This window comes from Podarcis cretensis (assembly GCF_951804945.1).
Source record: "Podarcis cretensis genome assembly, chromosome: 6".
In the NCBI taxonomy this organism is placed as follows: Eukaryota; Metazoa; Chordata; class Lepidosauria; order Squamata; family Lacertidae; genus Podarcis; species Podarcis cretensis.
The window spans coordinates 97,277,369-97,305,313 of record NC_137175.1 but is presented as its reverse complement, the minus strand read 5'-3'; the positions used below and the strand labels follow the sequence as shown (position 1 = coordinate 97,305,313).

Below are 27,945 nucleotides of genomic sequence, written 5' to 3'. Positions count from 1 at the left end.
CTGAAAGCCCTATTCCTTTCCCGCAACAGGCACTGGACCTCTCTATTCATCCAGGGTTTCTGATTGGGATAAAACCGGATGGATTTATTTACTGTGACAGTGTCTGTGCAGTGATTGATATAGCACAGAACTGCCGCCGTGTGCTCCTCCAGGTCTGAACGATCGAAAATATCGTGTGCCTTCTCTCCCACACCAGATTCAAAAAGGAACAGTCTGATCAAATCCACCACCATGATTCTGTGAAAGAGACTCAAGAGAGGTAACTCTGTTTGGAAAGGTGAGATCCTCAGTTTTCAGCCATTATTTCTCTCTTTATTTCTGGTGCTAGAAGAATATTTGCTATAACGAACAGTATCACACGAGGCCACGTTTCCCAAAAGACATTTAGCAAAATCTCAATTCTGCAAACTGATGGTGGGGATACCTACATAGGGCGTGGGAGGGGGGCACAGGCTGGAAGCCCATCAGCACCGAAGGCACTTGAGTCACACCGACACCAGTCCTCGATGACGTCCCCACTGCCTGAGCACCATAGGGAACTCATGGTGGCCTCCTGCAACAGCTGAGAGAGAAATAAAAGGAGAACAGGAATGAGGAAAAGCACAGGTGGAACATCAAGAAAATCCCCACCATGAGCTGCATTTTCATCCTACCCAAGGGCTGCAAAGCAGGGGGGCCCTTCTGACAAATTTGAGAGGCCTGCATATCGTTTGCTCCTTTCACACTAAGCCATGGTTTGGTTTAGGACTAGGTCACTGAGTACAATGCAGTGGCGTAGCGTGGGGGGTGCAGGGGGGGCCGGCCGCACCGGGCGCAACATCTGGGGGTTAGGGTTAGGGGGCGCAAAGCCACGGGTTAGGAGGCGCAAATCCACGGGTTAGAGGGCGCAAATTACTTGCCTTGCCCCGGGTGCTGACAACCCACGCTACGCCTCTGGTACAATGTGCAACAAACTTGCACACGTGTAGTGATCAAAACAGAAGTTCAGAATTCAATAACAGAAGACCAGCCAACCATTAACATATCAGCCCTCTTCTGCAAACAGAAAGTAATTCAGGTGGGGAGATTTTAATAAGGACTTTAATAAGTTATTCTGCTTCAAGTCTGTTTCTAGCCATCATGGTTTGAGAAGACTGGAAATGTCACCGTGTGTTCTCCCACTCCCTCTGCCCCCTTCAGATAAAGCGTGTTCTCCTTCATAGAGAGCACGTGTTGCGGTGGCGTCTGGCAGGCCACCCCTCTGTTGATGGGCGGGTTAGTTTGGATGACCATCCGAGTTGGGTTGATGGTCAAATTCTGGTGTTGCCATTTAGGGGGTTGAACCAAAGGTTATAAAATGAAGTAACGCAGCACTGACTGGGCTCTTTTGCTGGGGATCACCCGCCCACCCTCCCTAATTTAGGGCTCTTGGTTGACCTTGCTATGCCTGTCATGGGGTCTCCTGATTTTGGGGCAGGGGCCTGGTAGGAATTTTGTCCAATTGGCTGATTGGCTGGTGCCATTTGGTTTTTGCTTACTGTGTAGCAAATCGTCACAACTTGTAAGGTTGCAGTTAGGCATTGGTTTAAAAATTGGTTGGTGGAGGAGTAAGCATTGGCTGTGCCTGCCCCTCCAATACTGCTGCTGCAAGGGAATTCCATTAAAGGAATCCAGGAGCATGCCATTCTTTCGTATGTACCCCTGAAGGGGGCTTAGGGCCATGCAAGCCCCCGGGAGCATGCAGTGGGGCGGGGTGAGGGTCTGGTGCCCGGCTCCATGCTCTCCCTAATATTGTTTTCCTTTACTGGCTTTCGCTGGAATCCGGAAGTCAGTTCTGTCCCTGGGCGTGGGGACAGATAGCCATAACCAATGCCTAAGCAACCACTCACATTTATGTATTTTAATAAAGTTGGGGCCAAAAATATGGCAAAAACCTTAAACAAAAATTATGTGTGAAGTGTGAATTATTTATGGATGGTTTGGAGGACCTCGACACGCAATCTTGTTTATATGAAAATTTGAATACTTAAGACCGAGTAAGAGAGTAGCCTGTCCCCCTTTAGAATGCTCACTTATTTGCAGCCACTGATACTAAATTTAGTCCTGCCTCCCATATAAAGCCACTCACCTTCTGAGTTTGATTGTTGGTGACCAGCTCATAAATGGGTGCTGCTTTTGTGACCTCCAGGAGGACAGGCTCAGGTACAGTGTCTGTGCCAGAGGATACATGACACAGAGGACAGGATGATGGACAGCGGCCTCTGTTCTGGCATTCCATGCGCACGCCGGCTGCCATGCGCTTGGTTCCTGACTCTGACAAGCTGGCTATGTACTCTGGAAACGTAAGGACCCTGGGATCTCGCTCACGCTCCTCAGACTCATCTGATGGGGAGTTACCTGTAAGATTTGTGATTGGATAGAATCAGGAAAAGGTGAGTAGTGACCTGGTCAAGTTTCATGGTGCCCTGGACTAGAGAGATAAAACATCTGCACCCACAGGGGTGTGCAATCATTTGCAAGAACCAGGTGCAGATTTCAAGCTTATATCATTAGTTTTGTTTTTAAGCTTTCCCCTGGATGACTGGCCTTCCAGAACATAGATCTCTTTGGAATAATTTCCAACTTCTTAATGTTCTTCTTTAAAACTGGTATTCAAAATCATACATAGATCAGCAAACAGGAGCACCAATTCATCTTGAGTGAGAGGCCTTCTCCCACCTGGGCTGGGAGGGCAGGCCCCTGACTGACTCCAGCTACAAAAAGCCAAGGCTGCTGAAAAGGCCAGAGACCATTACGGCTGTCTCTTAATGCAGTCCCAAGTCACCGAGTCAGAGCTTCCACAGGTGCTGCTTGCCATGAACCACCGTTGGCAGGATTGGGAGCGACAGCAGCAGAAATGTATGTTCTATGCTTATGATAGTTTTTTAATTTTTTAAAAAATTAAATCTTATAAATATTTTTTTTGACAAAACATCCATCATACATATAATATATAAAAACCACTTGGCCTGAGACTTCTCTCTTCCTCAAATAATGGTTTCCTTAATTATACTCTGATATTGCATTTTGTTATTATCATTATTATAACCCTTAAATCCAAATCTTAAATACACCATTTAAACATCATGTTGGTAATAATTGATATCTCTAACCTTACAAAACTTCTTGTAGCCCTACTAACAATGTCAATTGTTTACAATCGTCTCTCAAATACAATGCAAATTTATTCCAGTCTTTCAAAAAGGTCTGGTTCCAAATTTTCCCAGTTAGTTTCACCAACTCGGCATAGTCCATTAACTTCATCTGCCACTCTTTTTTTGTTGGGATCTCTTCCTGTTTCCATTTTTGGGCCAATAATATCCTTGCTGCAGTTGTTGCATACAAAAACAATGTTTTATCTTGCTTATGTATTTCTCTACCTACAATACCCACTAAGAAGGCTTCTGGTTTCTTTACAAATGTATATTTCAACACTTTTTAAAGTTCATTATATATCATTTCCCAGAAAGCCTTCACTTTCTTACAAACCTACCACATATGATGGAAGGTACCCTCTTTTTCTTTACATTTCCAACATTGATTATTTAGTCTGTACGCTTATGATAATCTTTTTAGCCTTTTGCTAATTATGCTGTTTTAAATGTGCATTTTGTATTTGACTTCCTTTAGCAATGTTTTCTTTTGAAATGTTTTAAGATAATATTTTCATTTCCTGTTAATTATGTTGCTTTGAATGTATACTTTATATTTAGACTTTCTTCAACAATGTTTTATTCTGGATTGATTGATTTGATGTTTTAATGTGTTGTAAACCACTTTGAGATTTTTTCTTTAAAATATAAAGGAGTATATATAGAATTGAAATTAATAATAATAGTAATATTAATCCTGGCAAGAACTATGCTGTTGCTTCTCAAATCTTGATTCAATAGTCTAAATGTGAAATTGGGTTATTTCCTCCCAGAATACTGCTGGTTCTAAGTGCATGGCTCCTCAAGTAACCTTCAGTCTGGTCTCATTCCACATTTTTTAAGAATGGTGCAAAATACACTTGATTTTCCATACAAAACCTGCATAGGCAGTTAAATGTTCTGAAGAAGCAGAAGAACTGAAAAATGCCAAATTGAGGTGGGGTGGCTGCTGAGCAACAGTAATTTAGATAAGCACTAGAAAAGTTGAGCTTTTGAAAAGGGGAATGATGTGCAATTAAGGCAATTGCACCAAGTGCAAGCAACAATGGTTCTTGGTCTGCATTGCATGCTGAAAAATTGTGTTTCTAAATTGAGAACCACATGCAGTGAAGACATATGGGGGGAAATGATGTGCAGCCAGACCACAACCACTTAATATCAAAAAGGTCAAAGAGGGCTGGGCGATATCTGGCTATCAACATCGCAATATGTCACCAGCTAAATATCACGATGTGACAATACAGCAACAACGTCTGAAATAAGGATGTAGCTATGGAGCTATGCATTGGCTGGCTTCATGGTTTTCCCACACTGCGATTTTTGCTTAGCAAACACACACACACATCATGATTCACGATATATTGCCAGGTCAAAAAGAATGAAACTGATATCACGATATGGACTTCAAACTGGTCAGACCATTAGGATTGGCCGGGAGAGGAAGAACAGAAAAAGGGGAGAGAGAGACAGACAGAGAGAGAGAGAGAGAGAGAAGTGGGTGTCAGAAAAAGAGGGGTGGCACAAAGAGAGAAGGGGGAATGGTGGGCTTCTCAGACATATCCTATTGGCCACTGTCAGGAATAGATGGACCTTTGTTCTAACTCAGGGGTAGTCAACCTTTTTATGCCTACCGCCCACTAAATGCATCTTTCTTGATGGTAAAATTTCCTTACCGCCCACCAGTGCTCAATGGAAGGAGGGTTCAGCTTGTGCCATAGAACCCCCTCCCGCCCACCTAGAATCCTGAAACGCCCACTAGTGGGCGGTAGGGACCAGGCGGACAACCCCTGCTCTAATTCAACATGGCTCTAATTTTTAGATAATTTGGGTTGACATAAGGAAAACAGGTGCTATCCCAGGACAGTTAGTCATAACTGAGCCCCACTGAAATCAACAGAGCAAATTAAGTCATGATGACCAACTCAAGTGCCATTGATTTCAATGGGATTGAAGGCAGGACCACTATACCTGAATCAGGGCTACGGTGCTTTTGAAACAGGAATAATGCAGACAATTAAGCCAACTCTGCTAGTGATGTGACACAACGGGCCTCTGTTACCTTTGAATATGCCCATTTGCATGCAGTGAGGAACAATGGTGCAAAGCAATGGTTCAGATGCTGCCAATATTCTATGTTTGTTTTTAATAAAAACGTGGTGCTCTATTTTCCTTCCACAAAGGGAAGTAAAATGAAGTAATGCATTCAGCAGAAAAGGCTGCCTATGAACACTAGATGGTGCTATAAAATTACAGATCATGACAGGTCTGAAATCTTTATTGTATGTCTGATGGGAAAGATATGCATGTAGATGGCAAGTGGTCTAGATGGATGAAAGAGCATTTGGATTATATAAAATCTCCACTAAGTGCATAAAAGGGTGCTTTCTGAGCGCGCATACACACACACACACACACACACACACACACACACACACACTAAGGACTCCTGACCATTAGGTCCAATCGTGACCGACTGGGGTTGCAGCGCTCAACTCCCTTTATTGGCCGAGGGAGCTGGCGTACAGCTTCTGGATCATGTGGCCAGCATGACCAAGCCGCTTCTGCTGAACCAGAGCAGCACACGGAAATGCTGTTTACCTTCCCGCTGGAGCGGTACCTATTTATCTACTTGCACTTTGACGTGCTTTTGAACTGCTAGGTTGGCAGGAGCAGGGACCGAGCAATAGGAGCTCACCCCGTCGCGGGGATTCGAACTGCCGACCTTCTGATCAGTAAGCCCTAGGCGCGCGCGCGCGCGCACACACACACACACACACTTAAATGTGCAGTAAAATAGCACCAAATATATTATTGTCACTTTTCCCTGCTAATTCTGAGCAGCTGCCCCTAAACAGGCGCTTGACACCCAGAAATGTAAAGAGCAGGCCAGAAGAAAAACAGCAACCTTAGCAAAAACCACACACTATCCATGCATTGCTTGGCAGTCTCTCTCTCTCTTTTTTTTAATAATATTTATTAAATTTTAATTTAACAATACAATACATAGATAGTAACACAGTCTTTTCCAGTATCCACATTTCACATTCATCTTTGGACTTCCTCACGACCCTTGTTCCTGCTTTCTAAACTCATAAATTTTGCAATATTTTTGTAGATAGTCCTTGAATTTCTTCCAGTCTTCCTCCACCAGTTCTTCTCCCAGGTCTCAGATTCTGCCAGTCATCTCGGCCAGTTCCATATAGTCTATCAGTTGCATCTGCCATTCTACCAGTGTGGGTAATTCTTGAGTTTTCCAGCTTTTAGCGATGAGTATCCTTGCTGCTGTTGTAGCATACATAAAAAAGGTTCGATCCTTCTTTTGCACACTCTGACCAACAATGCCCAAGAGAAAGGCCTCTGGTTTCTTAAGGAAGGTATACTTAAATACCTTTTTCAGTTCATTATAAATCATTTCCTAGAAAACCTTCACTCTAGGGCAAGTCCACCAGAGGTGAAAGAATGTTCCTTCAGCTTCTTTACACTTCCGCATTGCTTGGCAGTCTCTAGGGGTGGGCTGACCAGTCTGTAGAAGTCTTTCCCCCACAACCCCACCCCTCCTCTATAGAAGCCGCATGGTCCTCCATTTCACTTAAAAATTACAAAGCTCTGAATGTATACTCAGGATCTCTTAACAGTTAAGGCCTAACTGATCTGTGTTAAGGGACTCTGAGAATGCGCTCTTGCTTAAGGATAGAGTAAGTGTCTTGGTATATCAAATTAAAAGTGTGTCCACCTGTCCTAGCACAGCATACAACCCCACCCCACCCCCAGTAACCAGCAGGTGCTGTGTTCTTTAATGGAAACTGTCTATGATTTATCCCCCCCCCAACCTATTGAATTATTGCATTTCGTGGCATCTGCTCCCTGCCACAACTTTTCCCCCAGCCTTAACATGCAAATAATTATCTTGACATAGCTGTGAGGAGCCAGTGTTTTCACCTTAAGCATCTCCTCTCCCAAGACTGATATTCTCTGTAATCAGAGGACCAGGCACAACGAAGAGCTTTAGAGAGGGCGGTCCCTATTTAAAATTCTGAGGAAAGCAATTATTCCATTTCACCAACTGCTTCCATTTCAGAACACAAACATTGATTTTGCAAATCCCAATGAGCTCCCAACTTGTCCTGATTGACTCAGAGGAGGGTGTGAATCCCAAAGATTCACCTACATTGGCTCCCAGTACATTTCCGAGCACAATTCAAAGTGTTGGTGCTGACCTTTAAAGCCCTAAACGGCCTCGGTCCAGTAGACCTGAAGGAGCGTCTCCACCCCCATCATTCTGCCCGGACGCTGAGGTCCAGCGCCGAGGGCCTTCTGGCGGTTCCCTCATTGCGAAAAGCAAAGCTACAGGGAACCAGGCAGAGGGCCTTCTTGGTAGTGGCGCCCGCCCTGTGGAACGCCCTCCCAGCAGATGTCAAAGCGATAAACAACTACCTGACATTCAGAAGACATCTTAAGGCAGCCCTGTTCAGGGAAGTTTTTAACGTGTGATATTTTACTGTATTTTTGGTTTCTATGGAAGCCGCCCAGAGTGGCTGGGGAGGCCCAGCCAGATGGGCAGGGTATAAATAATATATTATTATTATTATTATTATTATTATTATTATTATTATTATTAAAGAAAACAACAAGGAACCTGCTTGTTGTTTTGTCAAGCACAGGGGTGTGGAAATTGGGACTTTTGGGAGAACATGCATTGCTTGCACTCTCTGGCAAGCTGCAAATCAAAAGGCATCTGGCACAAAAGCCCTGTTCACCTCTTAGTTGTCTGGAGAAGCAACGAGAGAGCATGCTCCATGGCACCTTCCAGCTGTCCATGTGGTTCAGGCCTGTCACACTTGCTCACGCTCCCCACGCAATCTGGAACCCTGCACGTTTTGCTGAACGTGAAGGAAGCTGGAAGCAGCCACATGAAAACAGCCTCTCTGTAGTCATGTTGCCCCTTCTGGAGAGCAATGGCTGCATAGGACAAATGACTTTGTGGAATATCTGGCAGCAATCAAACAACACTTTTCAGCTGACAGTAGCTAACCTGCAACTTCATTCTATTTCCGAGGCCTGGTACAAATGAATATTTGTCCCTCTATTATAATTGCCAGAAACATTTCCCTGCCTGTCATCTTCTACTGCCTCTTTCTCACCCCATTTCTCTTTCTCACAAAACTTATGTATTATACAAATGCTGATGTACGATATTTAGGAGGCAAGATGCCAATTGGGCACATACATGCAAAAATAAGTCTATTTACACAGCCTTATTCATCTGTGCAATTTATTTTGAACACAGAAGCTAGGGTCTCACTCCCTCCCTACCCGCAAGAGAAGAATTTGTATTTTTGGTTAGATCAAGGCGTTAATTTCCCTGCTCAAGATCTTCTAAGATCCTTTGCTCCAAGCACCCTGTTGACCCAACTCTCCCTCATTAATACAAATTGCCTGGCCAAGGTCAGAGTAGTTTCCAGCAGCCAGATATATCTGCTTTGAAATACTTTTGTGGGCCTTTCGAACCAATATTTAAACTTCCCTGGTGATAGCTGGAGGTCATGTTTTTTTAAACACTTAGATTCTTGCTATCCAGAGCATATGTTCTCTTATGTTAGCTTGTTATCTTTTAATTGGTTTCTATTCTAAATTTAATGCCAACTGTTCCTGCTGGCGGCAGTAGCTGCGACTGAAGCTAGGATGGTGCGGTGTCAACGTTAGAGTTGCATGTGCAAAGTGAGTATTGCCATTCTCATTTGCCACTCTGCTTCTGGACTGCTTGTTGGGCCACTCAGACAGAGCTCCCCTTTTTGGAGCTGGATGATTCTCGTCTCTTGGAATAAATGCTCCCAGAAATATGTAATTGCTAAACAATGGCGCAGAAGCATTTGAGGAGATGTCCACTTTTCAAGGAAAGTATTCCAGCACAACTAAAGGTGTGCCGGTACAAGGTTGTGTGTGTGTACCCTGATGTGTGCAGTTGTTGCCAGGCTTCCATCCCGTCCCCGTCCCCCCTGCCATCCACCTATCTATGAAGATTAGACCTGACCCTGGCAGCTCAAGAAGCAAAACTGATATGGAGTTCTTGTATTTCACAATGCACAGTTTTGAACTTAAAAGACGAGTGTAATCCATGGGATAAGATGTTCAAACATGGCCCAGGGAGCCCTGGGTTCTAATCCTCACACATACATGGAGCTCAAACTGGCTGAAGTAAGTCAGTCTACTTCATAGGGCTGCTGTGAAGATAACAACGACATGATCTCAGATATGCTGCTCTGAGCTTGTGGGTGGGGGGAGGGGAGGAGGGACCCTCAAATTGTTGAGTTGGAAGGGATCCTGAGGGTCAGTCAGTCCAACCTCCTGCACTGCAGGAATCTCAACAAATGGTCCCCCATCCAATTTGAAACCATACGCATGCTAAAAATAAAATACTGAACCTGAAAGGCACGATGCCCCTTAAAGTCAAGGTCCATGTAAGATCCATGGCCATTAACAAACTGTTAATTCAGTAGCTTCCATTTAATAATCCCTGAACTTGTTTTAAGAATGTTGCTGCTCACAATGAAAGGGTTACGTTGTGTACGTTGACCTCCATTAGTGAAGGAAAGGGCACAATTCCTTCCTTTGGGAGGAAGGGAAGACTAAAAACCTACCAACCTACAAATATCTGCACCCTCTGGGCTCTCCTGCTTGCATAGCTCTGCTGTCTGTTGGACAGCTCCTCAATTTAAATGCATGAAACAAGGAGAGAAACGTCTTTGCTCCGTAACACCAGTCATGGGGGCAGGGAGAGGGCGGGTCCAAGTAGTTAGGCCTGGTGAGATCAAAGAGGCGGAGCTTAGTACCTTTTCCACATTAATCCAGAGTGCAGCCAACACCTTCTCTGTTATCCATACATAGCTTTAGCCAGGCAACATGTCTGATCTACTGGCAAGTTTCATTTTCTTTATGGCTTTGAAAAGAGAGATTGGCAGATACTTTCCACTTTATAGAGAGCAAAAGGCATTGATGTCGTGGAGCTAGAGCCATGTGACTGTGCACACAGCAGGAAGCCCCTTCCTCTGTAGGGGAGGAAGAGTCATTGTATTGAGATGAAAGGTTAAGCTCTGCTTGTCAGTTCTGAGATGCCAACATCCTTCAACAGAGAAGGGGAACATTTGGATTTCATCTGGGTCATATCCAGATGCCTTGCAGGGTTTGCCAACTTGCACAGCTGCAGGAGGCTGCAGGGAATGTTTGAGAGTTTTAATGTACTGGTTCAGACTCCGGATGCTGCAGGTCCAGGCAGCACCTTGTCCAGGTTCCTGTGCCAAGACCTCCCCCCACAACAGGCCAGATTTTGCTGCCAGAAGCCAATGGGACAACTGTGCTACTTCTCACCTGCTAACTTCAGAATCTGCATTTTTCCACTGTTCTTGCTAACATTCTGCTGAAACATTGCCTACAAACAGCAGTTGTGGGTTATCTTATTCTTCCCTTGCATTTGAGCATTATTTTGAATTACCACCACAGGGCATTCATGTGCACAATGTAGGAATTAGGGATATGCAAAGAGAATGAATCCCAATTGAAAACCCAAGCAAGGCTGCTTCAGACAGATTTGGGGCTTGTATAAGCCAAAGCTGGAGCTCTCTCTGAAAATCAATGCTTTGGAGATTCAGGTGTTGTTGTTTTTAAAGCAGCAGACAGTATGTCTGCAAAATATGAAACATTTCTCCCCAAGTTCTCCAAATGAGGTAACCTCCATGGTAGAGGGAGATCTGCTCTGTGACTGACAAGTCTAGGTTCTAATCAGAAGGAATGATTTCACTAAGGCTCTTCAATCCCAGTGTTTTGGGGGAAGGGATATTGAATTAATGTATTATAATACCCATGTCTGTTCTGTGTTTGTGGCTACCTCTGCTTGATGGTGTTTGCTTGGAAAAATGCTGGATAATCAGAGTTCCTTCTGTGCCACATGCCCACACAAACTACTTTCGTCAAATCGACTTTGCACTTAGGTTTTGTGACTTTTGGTGCCAACTGAACAGAACGCCGGCGTTGAAGTGTTTCCCATGCCCTTCACTGAGCTGGAAAGTGGAGGGTGGGGTGAGGGGTAGAGAAACCAGAAATAGGGATACAGTGTAGTAAAGATCTATGGAGAAGGAAGAAGTTGGGGGGGGGGCAAGAAGACTTCTGGGAGCTCAGCCAGACTATTCACAGCAAGAAACAGGGCTGCTCTGGAGAACAGGATGGTCCCTCCACCCTGCGTGAGGTAGTTAGAAGACTGGACCATGCCTGTCTTCCAGGAACCACTGGAGAACTAGGGGGGCGGGGGCTGAGCCCTTTGCATCACTGTAGAAGCTTTTAATGGGAGAAACAGCTCTCAGCTTCTCAAACATGGGTGGGTGGGCCAAGTGTTTCATGGCCAAACAGCTATGGAAAAGGCAGGAAGTCATTATAGTAAGAAGGTGTAACTGCTCCTGGCAGAGTTGTACCAGGAAAGTCCAGCTCCTGAGAGCCAAAGAGTTGGCCACTTCTAGTCCAAGGCATGCCTGGAGTAAAACGCAGATCCACAGATCCTTGCTGCTGAACCACTCTGTCTTAAGCCTTGTACCCGTACAGCTGTGCTGCACAAAGACCAGGCGACCACACAGACATGGAAATTCTACTGTCAGCTGATAGGCACACCCTAGGTCTGGAGAGAAAGGCAATCAAAGCAGCAAGTTGTCCCCCTTCACTAACTCTGGGATCCTGGCAACTTAAGGCCAGGTTTTCTACCAGCATGCTGCAACATGCAGCTCTAAACACACGGCTAACACTACGAGGCAGAAAGGAACCCACAAGGTTCTAAATAGTACCAATGGTTTCAGTTCACCCAGTAAATCTTTAATCCCACCTCAGAGAGAAAAATTTTGCACAACTGAGTCTTATTATAAGGACTGGGTTTAGATAAAAGTTTGTGCCTGAGCTGAAAAGACCATTTCCTCCCCAATTTTTACTGCCCATGTCTAAATGTTTTGCAAGGAATAGTCTGCTGTCAGTCCCTTATTGAAGAAACCCCCACAAAGAAAACAAGGCTGCTAAACTTGGGGAGGGGGGGAGAAGGAGCCAAGAAGATGCAGGGCATTTCTTAGCCACCCCATCGTGCTGGAAATGGACCACTTTGGGACAGCTTTGAATTGCTGCTTAGCAGGTTCGGGGGACAAAGCAGCGGTGACAGAGAATGGTTTGTCTCTTGCAATTTTTCAATCGATATAAAGCTCTTGACGTGCACAGAGGGGGGAAAAGAGAAAGGAAGAAAACGAAGCGGGGGACATGGCAGGTGACAGGAGTGAAGAGAAGCTGAAACGAGAAACTTGGGGAGAAGAAAAAGAGAAAACGCGAAATCTAAAAAAGTAAGAGAGGTTATGAATGGTGTTGCTTGAAACATGAAAAGGATAAAAACTCCGTGTGTTTTCAAAGTGCTTGATGCACAACTGTGGGGTGGGGGAGGATACAGCAAAAGGAAACAGAAAGCCTCTGAGTGAATCCAAGTATACCATCCCAGTTAATGCAAAAAAGAGAGGAAGGTCTCCTAACCAGGACTCTACACAGCAGTAAAGGCCAACCATAGCTGTATGTCGTGATAGGTCAAACGGTCACATCCTTGCCACAATGCTTTATCCTTTCCTTGCCAGCTGCTTTCTCCCTCCCATTTTGGACCTGTGCTTGCAAGGTGGACACGGGTCCAGGACACTAATAAGTGGAAGGCATGTGTGTTTTGGTTGATGTGCTTATTAGTCATAAATGGTGTTGTGTTTTCCTTTGCACTTAATTCTAATGATTACACATTTTACCCAGACCACTGCAGCCTTCCTGAATACCTGAGGTTCCAGGTCTGGAAAAAACAACTCTGTGCCCTAATACATAAACACAGTGAGGAAATAAAGAAGGAGGATTGAAGGTTTCCTAACACTGGAGGTAATGCCGTGATGTTGGACTGGAGAACAGCGGGGTAGCGTGGGTTGTCAGCACCCGGGGCAAGGCAAGTAATTTGCGCCCCCTAACCTGGGGCAAGGCAAGTAATTTGTGCCCCCTAACCCAGGGCAAGGCAAGTAATTTGCGCCCCTAACCCCTAACCTGCCGCCGCTGCCAGCTTCTTCTTGCTGCTGCCTGGGCTGGTCGGGTGTGGTTCTCTCCCGCGCTCAGCGCTGCGCTGGGCGGCCGCTGCACTGTCCCTCCCCCAGATAGTCCCTCCCTCGCTCTCTCTCCACTCCGCACCGCACCGCACGCCTGGCACCCTCCCCCTCCACAGTGGGCGGCGACCCGGCAGCTCGGATCGGATTCGCACAGCCAGCACTGCAGTGAGAGAGAGTGAGTGAGCCAGGTAGGGGCAGAGAGCTGCGAGTGCTAGCGCGCCCCCCCAAATGTTGCCCCCGGTGCGGCTGGCCCCCCCTGCACCCCCACGCTACGCCACTGCTGGAGAAGAACTCTTGTCGATTTTTATAGATTAGCACAATTGGAGAATTTTCTTTGGACTTCTTGCATCAAAAGAAATGGATGAACCGGAGGGCCCTGGATTGAAGACTGGAAAAATATCTAGCAGAGAGAGGAATAGATGAATATTAGTCTAGATTGAACATTTGACTATTTTGAATAATTATTGTATATATAACCAGTGCTTTTTTTTCTAAAAAAGATGTTTAGGGGTACTCTCCTTTCCCTACTCATATTGAAATACTCAATGAGGCCAAACTTAGATTGGATCACAAAATGTTTAGGGTTATGCATCCCACCACCTCCCTGCAGGAAAAAAAGCACTGTATATAACTGACAGATGGATAGTTGGAAGCCCTTTTAAAAATCTTTCTTTCTCTCTTTATTCTCTTTAATATTTTCTCTTATTGTATTTTGAAAAGCCCTAATAAAACTCTATTAAAAAACAACAACAGCTCATGGGAGGAGATAGTCCCCAATGTCATCCCTTGAGGTTTAATTGAAGTGCAGGAAGACTAGTTGTCAAATGCATGACATTAATGCACTCACTTATTATGTTTTTAAAGGAAGTCCTTCATTTTACCTTTTACATACTACAATGATTTCTTTTTAACAACAACAAAAAAGAGTTCACTTAAAGAAATAACAACGAACAGCTGCCAGGCACACAGGAGGAAGCCATCCTAACTTCTTGCCCTTACATAAAAGCCCAATTGAGGATGTCATGGCATTTTCAAGAAAGGCAAGGAAGGCTGCAGAGGGCAGACAATCAGGGAGATGATTTATAGAATGAAGGAATAACTCCTCGCCCACCTTGAAACTAAGGAAGATAAAACACACAAAAAGTCCTGCATCCCAACCCTTGAGAATTTCACCAAAGTTCTCTCTCCCCTATGATTTTTTTGAAATGCAATTTCTTTTCCCATTGATGGATGGAGGATACGTGAAAACATGCAAGAGAAATTTTCTGCACACACAGCACTAGTATATATGGATTGTTTCATATTTATCATTCACAAAAATATTGTTAGGTAGGTTAGCTTGGATAAAGGGCCCCAAGATCACTCAGCGAGCTTTGTGGCACTGTGGGGAGTGGGGGAATTGTTTTGCTGTTTTTGTTTTACTTATTTTCATGTTTTTATCCTGTATTTTACCACCCTTTATAATGAAGGGCGATATATAAATCTAATAAATAGCAAAGTCAGGATTTGGATCTGTGCACCCCCAATCCAACATGGTAATACCGTGTGATCCTTGGATGAAGGGTGATATGGAAATTTAATTCAAAAATTAAAATTAAAGAAAATACACACAGCACTCCCCATCCAAACACAATGCATTTTCAGGAAATGGTTTGTTAGGCAAGCGTTCACATATTGAATTAACAATTTCCCTTGATTCCCATGGGAAATTTTCTAACCATGGAATTTTGACTCCCAAATGACCAAAAAAAAAAACCCACCTGGGAAAACCCTCTGAAACATTACAAAAGCCAGACAAGGAAGGGGGAAATGCTCTTTTATTTGTCTGACCCAACCCCTTCCGTCCAGCTATGGTTTCTGACGAAGCAGTTGCTGTGTGCCAACAAAACACAACGAAGTCCTGCTTCTTCAAGACTGCTTATTTGTTTACAGTACCACATTCAGGTTTGGTGTTTGGATATCTGAATCTGTGGTGTGCATAGCGAGGTTTGGGTACTAATTCCTCGTGTTCGGATAATACAATTTCGTATAACGTGCATTTTGAGTCGCAGGACCTGTGTGTGCCAAACTAGCTCTCGGATAAGAGAAGCAGCTGCAAGTGACCTGCAGACTGAGCATTGACTGGGCAGCTCAAGAGGCAAGCCATGGGGAGTTCTCTAGCTGTGGGGCCCTGCCCCTCATACCTGCTAGCTTCTGTAAAAGCTAACCTGACCATTAGGTCCAGTTGCGGACGACTCTAGGGTTGCAGCGCTCATCTCGTTTTCTTGGCCGAGGGAGCCGGCATACAGCTTCCCGATCATGTGGCCAGCAGGACTAAGCTGCTTCTGGCAAACCAGAAATGCCATTTACCTTCCCGCTGGAGTGGTACCTATTTATCTACTTGCACTTTGATGTGCTTTCGAACTGCTAGGTTGGCAGGAGCAGGGACCGAGCAACGGGAGCTCACCCCGTCGCGGGGATTCGAACCGCCGACTTTCTGATCGGCAAGCCCTAAGCTCTGTGGTTTAACCCACAGCGCCACCCACGTCCCTCCTAGCTGGCATAGAGTAGGAGTAAATGCTCTGAGCACTTAAGCCTCAAGACTGCACTGGTCCAAGAGTCTGCAGCCCTTGGTATTATGGTGCCCACCCTGACAAGTGAGCCGCGACTGTGCTGACCCTGGAAGGGTTCCCCAATCAGAAGTGAAGACAGTGGATCAAAGAAAACTTCAGCACTGCTAAGCCCAGCAGTTCTAGATTTCCAGAGTCTAAGCGAGAAGATCCCTCTTCTGTTAATAAATTTAGAATGGCACTTTGCCGCAGTACTGTACTGTTGAATCATGTTCAATTTGTTAGTCGCTACAGCCCTTAAATCCTTCTTGGCAAACAGCACTACCTGGTTCCATTGCAGTCGTGTGTAATGCTTTACATTGATTTGTCCCTGTTCCAAGGTGTCCCTGTGACATCCAAAAATCACAGAAATAAGTGTCAGTGGGGATAACTCATCAAATCCACCTCAGTGTAATGCACGATCACTCTCCCTTTCCCCCCTCTGCAGGTAAGCCAGCAATCAATTGGATTTACCAAGTCTTTAGAAATCGGATTATTAAAAAGAACAAAAAGAAAGAAAAAGAAAAGTGCGAAGAAGGAAAATAAGCCAAAGTATTTCCTGAGGCTTAACAAGATTTTAACCACCAGAAACGGCAGAAGCTGCCACAAGAGTCATTCCTAGGGGTTTTGTGTGTGTGTTTAGAAAAAAAGGGTCCAATCTCTTGGGCCCATTCTCCTCTGCAAAGCCCAGCGGTGTATCTAGCTGGCTTGGACGCCTGGGGTGGCACATGTGCTGCACAAGGGGGCGAGGCACCAACTGGGCGGGACAGGGCAGGATGCCCCAGAATCCCAGTGCCCAAGCTATGTTCCACTCCAGCGCCCTGCAGGCCTGCGTTGCTTTTTCAAGCCTGCAGGGAGTCCACCCACCGCCTTCCCCTCAGCTGTAGAGATGCTTGGGGGAGGCGGGGGGCAGATGCAAGCCCCACACTGCCATTTTGGGCAGCGCGAAACCTGCAGGCACCTGAGCTACCACGTCATTCCCAGGAGAGACACGTGGCTTGGGTGTGCTGCAGGCCCCACGGTAAGTGCCACCCTCGCAGTGTGGCACCCAGTGCATCCCATCCCCCCAAGCTATGCCTCTGGCAAGGCCCACTGAAATGAATAAGTGCTGCACAAAAGCACTGTAGCACCCTTTTATGGGGCTTGTCTGTTACCCTGCAGCCCCCGAACTCCGAGCATCCTCTGGTATGCGCAGCTCTGGAAAAGGCATTTCCCTTCTTCTCCAGTGCGCTTCAGCAACATATATCAAATGATATATGCACACTAATCTTCTAACATAACACAGCAAGAAGCGTGAGACATCATAGAGCTAATCTACGCATTTATTTACACACTTTGTACAGACAAAAGTAGAATCATAAAGAGCAAAAGAGCAAAAGTAGAATCATAGAATCCTAGAGTTGGAAGAGACCACAAGGGCCATCGAGTCCAACCCCCTGCCAAGCAGGAAACACCATCAGAGCACTCCTGACATATGGTTGTCAAGCCTCTGCTTAAAGACCTCCAAAGAAGGAGACTCCACCACACTCCTTGGCAGCAAATTCCACTGTCAAACAGCTCTTACTGTCAGGAGGTTCTTCCTAATGTTTAGGTGGAGTCTTCTTTCTTGTACAGTGGTGCCTCGCAAGATGAAAAGAATCTGTTCCGCGATTCTCTTCGTCTAGCGGTTTTTTCGTCTTGCGAAGCAAGCCCATTGACGGCTTAGCGGATTAGCGCTATTAGCGGCTTTTAGCGGCTTAGCGCCTTAGAAAAAGGGGGGGGGGAGGGGGGAAAAGTCGGAAAAACTCGCAAGACATTTCAACTTGCGAAGCAAGCCCATAGGGAAATTCGTTTTGCAAATTGCCTCCAAAACGGAAAACCCTTTCGTCTAGCGGGTTTCTCATCTTGCGAGGCATTCGTCTTGCGGGGCACCACTGTAGTTTGGATCCATTGCTCCGTGTCCACTTCTCTGGAGCAGCAGAAAACAACCTTTCTCCCTCCTCTATGTGACATCCTTTTATATATTTGAACATGGCTATCATATCGCCCCTTAACCTCCTCTTCTCCAGGCTAAACATGCCCAGCTCCCTTAGCCATTCCTCATAAGGCATCGTTTCCAGGCCTTTGACCATTTTGGTTGCCCTCCTCTGGACACGTTCCAGTTTGTCAGTGTCCTTCTTGAACTGTGGTGCCCAGAACTGGACACAGTACTCCAGGTGAGGTCTGCCCAGAGCAGAATACAGTGGCACTATTACTTCCCTTGATCTAGATGCTAGACTCCTATTGATGCAGCCCAGAATTGCATTGGCTTTTTTAGCTGCTGCCTCACACTGTTGGCTCATGTCAAGTTTGTGGTCAACCAAGACTCCTAGATCCTTTTCACATGTACTGCTCTCAAGCCAGGTGTCACCCATCTTGTATTTGTGCCTCTCATTTTTTTTTGCCGAAGTGCAATACTTTACAGTACAATAGCTAATACAGCAGAAGAGATAAGACTGTCTTCCATTCCCACGCTCTTCCCAGACAGGCATGTGATATACACCAATCTCATCTGCAACATCGGAGGCGTGAAATACTAACATTGTCAACCTGGGAAGGTACCCTACCTAGGAGAAGGAAACCTCTTCTGCCTTGCGGGATACATTTGGGAGAAGGAAGGGTTAAGAAGTACACCCTACACAAATCCAGAGTGGAGTCTCCAAGTTGGTTGGATGGCATCTTGTACTCCTCCTTCTGACAATTCCTACAGCCAAGCTCATGCCAAACGTTTTGCTCTGCTTACCTTTGCACGACATCAGCAAGGCCGAGAGGGGGCTCTTGTCGTCTGGGCAGCTCAGGTAACTTTGGTGCTGCTTACACAGTGGTTTGACTTCACCCCTAGAGGAATGCTCCATTGTCTCTTGAGACAGATGGATGCCAACAACCTCCCGCAACTTCCTTAGGAGGAATGCCCAGCAGCATGAATGTCATACTCCTGTGGTGCTCAGTCACGGCATAGCTCAGTGGTGGGAGAGGCCAGCCAAGTCTCTGGGGAGCACTTGCCTGGGGCCAGAGCCTGTAGGCAAGGTTCAGTCCAGTCAGGAGTATCTGACTTCACGTAGACAGTTGGTCTGTGGGTCAATAAAGCTGGGAGTCCAAGGTCACGAGAAGCAAGAAGCAGCAAGGTCTGACCAGGAACGACAAATGTTGTTCCCAGCGACTGACTGAGGCTGGAGAGCCTGCTTAAGAAAGCTGGAGCCAGCTGGTTTACATTTGTTCAGCTATTCTTAGCTTAAATCAGGAATGGTTAGCCTGTGGCCTGCAAGCTGCATATGGGCCCCTAAGAGGTGTGTGTGTGTGTGTGTGTGTGTGTGTGTGTGTGAAGGTGATGCCCCCAAACTGGAACACATAACTGATGACTCAGCAGTTGCCAAATATTCAGCAGACCACCCCTTCTAGCCCAGGTCAGGAGACTCCTGGAACTTATCAGACATCCCTAAGATTCCAAGGCAGCCTTTCTCAACTTTAAGTCCACAGATGTTGTTGAACTACAACTTCCATCATCCTTGACCACTGGTCCCGCTGGCTAGGGATGATGGGAGTTGTAGTCCAACATTATCTGGGGACCTAAGCTTGATAAAGGCTGTTCCAAGTTGTTATGTGAGCCTTGGGCTAAAAGTTCAACAGCTCAGTAGCAGGGGACTAAGCAGACAAGTACTCAATTTAGTAACTAGGCATTTACCTGAACAAAAGAAACACACACAATTCCAAAAGGAGGCAAAAATCAGTTAGCAAAAAAGAAACAACTTTATAATTGCCCAAATGTACTTTTGTTAATGCCAGGTCACAACAACCACAACACTCACTAAGCCTGTCTCTATACATACCCACAACGCCATTGGCTCCACAGGGAGAAAACATACAGTACAGAACAAGAACTTGCTTTATACTAAATGGCATAGTGAGCTTATTAACACATCAAATGGCTGCAAGACTCAAACTTTCTAGCAGAGGCAACTATTCCAATCAACAGCCTCCTGGCTGGCCTTGGGGGAGTGGGAGGGGGGGAGATCAAAACAAGGTAACACAGATGCCTCCAACTCCCTGTAAGCTTAACTAGGAAACAAAAAATACCTTCTACCCCAAAGCACAAAAAAGGAAATCACTTTTTTTGCAGTGCCCCCCTCTAGACACCCAATTTACATACCCCTTGAGCACTGCAATCCTATGTGTGTCACCGAAGTGAGTGAGTACAGGATTTCAGCCAAACTGTCATTTGGCATTATGCAAAATTAGCTACACGGCACTAAAAGTGTCCCAAAGAGCTCTGGCTACAAAATCCACAATACAGCACACTCACAACTTATGCACATTTAACTTGAGTGTGTTCAGCTTCACGTGCTTGGCAATTGAAAAATAAATAAATAAAATGAGTGGTAAGGGGGCAGGAAGAAAAAACTTTGGCAATCCCTCCCTCCATTGCACCCAATGTGTTTTGACTACAGTGGTACCTCGGGTTACATACGCTTCAGGTTACAGACTCTGCTAACCCAGAAATAGTACCTTGGGTTAAGAACTTTGCTTCAGGATGAGAACAGAAATCGTGCTCCGGCAGCATGGTGGCAGCAGGAGGCCCCATTGGCTAAAGTGCTGCTTCAGGTTAAGAGCAGTTTCAGGTTAAGAACGGACCTCCAGAACAAATTAAGTTCTTAACCCGAGGTGCCACTGTACATGCAATTTTGGCTTTGGGTGCTATCCCCAAAATTTAGCCTTTAAGCAGGTTGCAGGCTTACTGTTTGTTTTTATTTTGTTTATAGAAAAACAGCCTCACCACCTGAAATGAAAGTATTTGGCTGGTCACTTACAACAAAGCACCTAAATCTTTTAATGTATAAGCGCTGTGAAAGACAGCCCAGTGACATGGCCGCCATTTTACCGCTGAAACATTGAGACACAAAGCTTTTAACACAAGGTCACCAAGGCACCCTTTGTGGACGGCACCATCCCATTCATCACTGAGCCATTCTTCTTTCAGAAGGAAGTAACATCAACATCACTGCTCCCTGACAGTCCTACTGCTCTCGAATTCCCTGTCTGCCATGGCATGCCTGACCATATTCTGCAAATCAATCTGCAGTCTGGAATGTGGTCTCTTATAGCATCATTGGGAATTTCTACTTTTTAAAAAACAAACAAACCCTAAGTTCCTAGAAGACAAAATGGTAAGGGAAATATATGAAAGGAAAGTAGTCCATTTACAGGACAGGGCCTATTGAAATGTTCAGATATCGTTCATTCCCTCGCCTTTTCCTCCACCCTGCACAGCACCACAGCCCAATTACTTTCTGCCCTTCAACTGTTTTCCTTCCTCTCATATTCTTTACAACCCCTGAGAGCCACTAAAACACAAACACTGCAATCAAAATTTATTGTGCAGATTAAGCAACCTTTTGCAAATGATGCAATAGGCATAAATTATTCCAAGTGCAGATTTTTTCTGACAATGGAGTAGTGTCAACCCAATTCTATCACATTAGCAGACCACTGATTATCAGCCTTTCTCCACAGTTACGTGGTGTATGTTTTCAAAAAGATAATGACCATCACGGCCCCTACCTTTGCTGATATCTTCATATTCCAGCCAGAGCTGTTTTTGGACTTGCTTGTTGGGATACCAGATAGAGCAGGACTCTTCAAAGCCATAGACAGCTTCTTGTATAAAGTGGTTGCCAAACTGGTCCAGCAGGGCCACAAAATCTCCTCGGGATGTTGCTCCATCCAGGGAATGGAGGGCATTGCCGAAAGCTGCAAAGCACAACAAGCTGCAATTCAGGGGCAGGTTGAAGGTGGGCGGTGAGAAATATTAAGCATGCAGGAAAAACCTCTCCTTGAAAACCAAGGGACTCTCTGCTCCAAAATGGACGAGATACTTGCTCACAAGCAAGGTGTGAAGACAACAGCCCCTTTCCATCATCTCTCCCTGGTGCCTGGCACTCAGAGGTGCCCCACTTCTGTACATGGAGGTTACACAGCACAAATAATAGTGATTTTAGCTTGCTACTTTATTAAATTTATTCATCTCTTACCACACCGAAAGGAGCCCTGAAGCGACTTAAAGAACCTCTCCTCCATGAGTGCATCCATTTTTCAATAGTGATCCAAATTTCTTGCTCCCGCCACATATTCTGGTAGTCAATTCCATAATTTAATTAACTGATGTGACAAGAAATGCCCAAGTTCCACCTCCTGGGTCTCAGGCAGGGTGGCAGCCCACAATCACCCCGCTCACTGGGCTAAGCAGCACTTACCTTGGGAGATTGTTAGCTGGTTGAGCTGGGCGTGGTACATGACGGAGCGCACTTTCCAGTGTTGCAGCAGAGGGTATCCAGACACCTCACTGAAGTTCACCATCCCTGTGACCAAAACAACAGGTAAGCTTGGCTTTGTCACTGGGGGGAGGCACAGGAAATCAGCAGACAAGAACAAAAAGCAACCCCCCCTCCTGAATTTCAGGTTTGGCCCCATTGTGTGATTTGGTTTGCACATTCAGCAGAAACAAGAAGTAAAGTTTTTCCCCTAGACTGTCCCGGGTGGAGATTTACAAGTTTAAATTGCCCCACACCACTTCCATTAGGAAATAAGCATGCCAAGAAGACTTCGTTCTAGCTTGCTGAGAAGGCAGCTGCTTTTTGATGGACAGGGATGTCACCCTCCCTGCTGCCCATCAATAATGAAGTATTTAGAATGCATCAATATATTTATATTTATTTATACCCAGTATAGTATATTTATTTATACCCAGTCTTTCCCCCCGACAAGGACTTAATACAAAATATGAACAGCTAAAAACATACGGGGGTGGGAATAATTAAACAACTATTAAACATTGATAGAACTTAAACCATAGACTTGCATAAAATCTATTAAAACCATACCAATAACTGCAACAAAAACAGCACAGCACCAGCCCTTTCATTAAAAGCAATCAGCTCCCAAAAGCCCCCTGGAACAAGCAGGTCTTCACCTGCCTGAGGAAGGGCAACAAGGAGGGAAGCCAGTCCAGCTTCTCCAGGGTGGGAGTTCCAGAGTATGGGAGTAGCCACCGAGAAGGCCCTCTTCCCAGGCAGGTTCATATATGGGAGCTGGACCTTTCAGATATAAGCTTGGACAGAAGCACACCAGCTCTGCTCAGAATTCCCCCAACTGTGATTGTGCCAAATGTATAAATTGGTCTTCAGTCAAAAACCACCCTTGGGGCTCACCTAATTCATATTCAACTATATCCAGCAACTATATGAAGTCCAAGCATGCTGACATCTCTGTGGCAGGCCAGATTGCGCTCCTGGCATGGCAAGCAGCAGAGCGTTGCTTGATTTCCAGGTTGGCGGCATCACTGCAGAGCAGGAGCCAGGCCAGCTCTGAGAGCCAATCAGCAGCCTAGGCTGGCTCCCAGGGTGGACTTCCAGACCAGAGTGAAGACTTACTCTCCTTTGATCTGTGGACGAGCTATAAACAGGAGCCCAGTCTGCTGCTTCACAGGTGCCCCTGCCCCCATGACGTGCCCACCCACCAGCTCTCCCTGGATGCTGGCTTCTCGTTAATGGGGCTGAGGAGGAAATTTACACAGGGCCCAAATTGGCCTTGTGTGGTTTTTGCCTTTCTCATAGTAGAGCTGGGTTTAAACCAATTGTTATATATACATTTATTGTTCTATCCAATGGCCACAACATTCAGCAAGAGTATAAAAATAAAATAAAATAAAATAAAATAAAATAAAATAAAATAAAATAAAATAAAATAAAATAAAATAAAATAAAATAAAATAAAATAAAATAAAATAAAATAAAATAAAATAAAATAAAATAAATAAAATAAAATATAAAATAATAAAGAGCATACATCCGTAAGATAAAAATCTGCAAAAACATTGCCAGGTTCCTGAGCATTAAAACACAGTTCCCCTTGTGCATTTTTGACAGCACCAATTCTAATATTATTTTGCCTTTTTAAAATCCAATTTGCCAACATCCATGATGGAAGAGAGAGAAGTTACCAGAGACACCAACAAATTCAAACCCAGCTTGATTTCAGATTAAACGTCTGAAAAACCACAACAATTTATAGTGATTTTATCTAACTCTTTTTTCCCTTTCCCTCCCCCCAGAGAACCAGCACTTATAGGGCCACCCTGTGCACTATTGTCACTCAAAAGAAACCAAACCATTTCTGCCAGGTTGTGCCTGCTTGCTTATGTGAACAAAGGCTTCAGAAAGTGATCTCTTAGGGGCAGGCTAACAGATCATGAGTGATGTCTTTCATCAGTGGGTGGATTCTTGCTCCATGCTGTGCCAGCTCTCCATCAACTATTACCAATTAAAAGTTGTGGCCATTTTTAACCCATTCACTGCCTCTTCTCTGCTACTGCTCCTTGTGCCTGCCTCCCTGCATATATGCTCCCTCTGTGAAGCTGCTGGATCTGGAGACATGCACAGATGTTTTCCATTTGAATGGGTCTAGAGCACATAGAAAGGAAGCATTGGTGGTTCAGTGGTAGAATTCTTGCCTGCCACGCGGGAGGCCCGGGTTCGTTTCCCGGCCAATGCAACTTCATATTTTCTTTAGGGACGCAGGTGGCGCTGTGGGTAAAAGCCTCAGCGCCTAGGGCTTGCCGATCGAAAGGTCGGCGGTTCGAATCCCTGCGGCGGGGTGCGCTCCCGCTGCTCGGTCCCAGCGCCTGCCAACCTAGCAGTTCGAAAGCACCTCCGGGTGCAAGTAGATAAATAGGGACCGCTTACCAGCGGGAAGGTAAACGGGGTTTCCGTGTGCGGCTCTGGCTCGCCAGAGCAGCGATGTCACGCTGGCCACGTGACCCGGAAGTGTCTCCGGACAGCGCTGGCCCCTGGCCTCTTAAGTGAGATGGGCGCACAACTCCAGTGTCTGTCAAGACTGGCCCGTACGGGCAGGGGTACCTTTACCTTTACCTTTTAGAGCACATAGAACCTGCAGTGCCCTAGAACCTGACTTGCAGTTCTTGGGTTTCTCAGAGTGATGCTCATTGCCTTTTTTTCTAGGGAAAAAAAGGTGCCAGTACTCACTGACGGCTCCCGCCCCGTCCATCACAAAGGCGGCCAGCTAGGCAACCAGGGCGCACACAGCCAGCAGCAGGGCACAGGGCACGGCGGGGGAAGTATGACACACATCGTGTGCCACTCACTCTCATGCTCTTCTGGGAGTGGGACTCGTGCACCCCAGCCAGCCCTGGGGGTGCGACGACAGCAGTCAGGCTTTGCTCATGCCTTTGTTGGCTCCCCATGTGGCTGAGCATCTCTGTGGTGGTGGGAATGTGCTGGTACTGTGAACTGGTGAGCACCATAAGAAAAAAAGCACAAGTGAGGCCCCCACGGTTCATTAAAAATGGCAGCATTCTCAAATCTGATTTCTGTATCTCACTGTGAGTCCTCTTTAGTTGGCTGTTACGCTTTTCCCCCCCTGCTGCTCCCCTGGGAGAATGCTTACCTTTTAGACTTAACAAACCTCCTTTCCTGGGCAAGCAAAGCAATTAATGTGCTACATAACGGCCGTTCACCTTCACCCAATTTCCTGGGCAACGGCAGCCCAGTTGCTTTCAAGCAGCCAAACTGGTTAAAGCACTTAATTCAAGAATATGCCTAATTAAATGTTGTTTCAGACTGCAAGAGATACAGAGGCAGGTGTGGGGCAGGAGCGGGAACAGGGGTGAGCGGGAGGCAGCCGGAGAGGCTGGAAGGTGTGGAGGTGGAAGAGAAGCACTAATTATACTAAAGGAAGGTCTGTGGGTCAGCAACTCTTCGGTAATTAAAAATACAACTTGAAAGGAGCTTGCTTTTGCTTGTTTCTTTTCTGCAGCCCAGTCTCTACTTCTGAAGATAACAAGCCTCCCCCCTACTCTCTGCCCCCCCCCCACTTTTCCTAAGAGGCCTATCCCAAAGGCATGGCCCCACCACGTTAATTTCTCCACTAATTGCGTTTTTAATGAGCTGTCTTCCACACACAGCAGGCTGGGCATTTCCCATGGGTTCCCAAGGGGCAGGCACAGCCTCAACCCATGCCAAGGGGTGTGGGCATAGGCAGTCAGGAGCTTCTGAATGCCAGCTGCAAGGGAGGAGAAAGGGGCTGGATGGTGAGTGGCAATGCTCTGTCCCTCGAGCCGATGTTGAACGGGGAGCCGCCAGATTCATTCCACAGAGCCCCCCTCTGGCCCTCACCCATAAAACAGCTCAGCCTCTCCTCTAAAGCAGCCCCTTGTGGCAGGGTTGTATGGCAAGTTGCCGAATGTCACACCTTCTGCAGCTACCCCCTACGTTCTCCAGAAGCACTGACTCCTTCAGTACCTGGTCTACTACATATGCACACCCACCAGCAGGATGGGGTAGGTAAAGCCCCGAAATCATGCACAGAAACAAAGCCTTCATTACAGAACATCCTATGGGACTTCAAGTTCTGCCTTCCTCAGGAGCAAGATCTTATTGCACTGTTCCTGCTCCAGTTCATTTCATTATCTCATTCCTACTAATTTGTAGCGGCAGTTGTTTTTGAAGCAGTGAGCCCTGACTGAACCGCTTCTACAGATAGAGGAACATGATAGGAGATAAGGTATTATTGTGCCCGAAAAAGACGTTATATGAAAACATTGTTGTTGTTGTTGTTGTTGTTGTTGTTGTTAATGTATGCCACCTTTCAATCAAAGATCACAGGGCAGTTCACAACATAAAAATGAGAGCACAAAATACATAATGCTTCTTGAGGAGTGGTTTTAACACTGCCTCCTTCAAACAGGCAGGGTCTACCCCCACTTGGTAAAGGTAAAGGGACCCCTGACCATTAGGTCCAGTCACGGACGACTCTGGGGTTGCGCGCTCATCTCACGCTATAGGCCAAAGGAGCCGGCATTTGTCCGCAGACAGCTTCCAAGTCATGTGGCCAGCATGACTAAGCCGCTTCTGGTGAACCAGAGCAGTGCACAGAAATGCTGTTTATCTTCCCGCCGGAGCAGTACCTATTTATCTACTTGCACTTTGACGTGCTTTCGAACTGCTAAGTGGGCAGGAGCAGGGACTGAGCAACAGGAGCTCACCCCGTCACGGGGATTCGAACTGCCGACCTTCTGATCAGCAAGCCCTAGGCTCTGTGGTTTAGACCACAGCGACACCAACGCCCCCCACTTGGTAGGAGGCTTTAATCACCTCCCTGGCCTACCTGGCTGTTGGTTTCTTGGTAGTTTTTATCAGCCAAGAGGTGCAAGGGTCCAGAGAACAAGTGGTCGCCTTGACTGATCAAGCACCTTGTCTACATTTCAAGCCTTACAAACTGAAACTCAACTGAGATTCCTTCTTTGCAGGGGGTTAGACTAGATAACCCTTAGGATCCTTTCCAACGTTACGATTCTACGATTCTCTGATTCATCCAACGCAACAAGACTACAAAGTGCTCTGGACACCCCTTGAGATTCAACTGTTGTAACAATGAGGTTGTGATCCCAGTGGATGCGAGCGATTCTATCCTCAAAATGCTTTGCAAGAAAGTCACAGCAAGCTACTGTCAGTTCTGCAACCTCCTTTGGGCCAGACTGTAACAGGCCCTGCACTACCTTGAAAAGCTCTGCCAGAAGGCACGATGAGGATGCAATGGAGGCAGCAAAGTATGCCTTCTTTGCTGCCTTCACTGCCACTAGATAACCTCGATTATTACACCTCACCAGCGTTTGATTGCATTCGACTGAAGTTTCCCACCACTCGTGTTTGAGCAGTCTCCAAGCTTGTTTCCTTGCCCTAAGCCTTGGAGTGTAACAGGGAGCCTAGCAGGCTCCACCAAGTGGGAGAGGAGCTCAGGGGCAATCCTGTCAATGGCATGAACCATTTGGATGTTCCAGAGGTCAGCCAGGGCTTCAATAAGAGCCAGTAGTATCTGCCAGAAAATCCACCAGAGCCATCTGGAAACCTATTGGGTCCATCAGCCTCCGAGGGCGCACCACCCTAATATGTTCCCTACCTCTGCGGAGGGAAAAGGGTCTGAAAGCCTCAATCTCTGGACCTTGTTTTCTCAACT

General features: G+C 46.1%; 1 protein-coding gene across 2 annotated transcripts in view; it reads right to left on the bottom strand.

Annotated features, from left to right (window-relative positions):
- Window positions 1-27,945, bottom strand: part of ASTN1 (astrotactin 1) — a 237,384-nt gene that overhangs the window by 21,008 nt on the left and 188,431 nt on the right. For both annotated transcript variants that reach the window (XM_079981107.1, XM_079981108.1), the window contains exons 15-18: window positions 22,170-22,274; window positions 21,478-21,666; window positions 2,108-2,376; window positions 429-562 (exon numbers count right to left, since the gene is read on the bottom strand). In XM_079981107.1, the coding sequence (XP_079837233.1) occupies window positions 429-562; window positions 2,108-2,376; window positions 21,478-21,666; window positions 22,170-22,274 (697 nt within the window). The remainder of the gene's footprint in view (window positions 1-428; window positions 563-2,107; window positions 2,377-21,477; window positions 21,667-22,169; window positions 22,275-27,945) is intronic.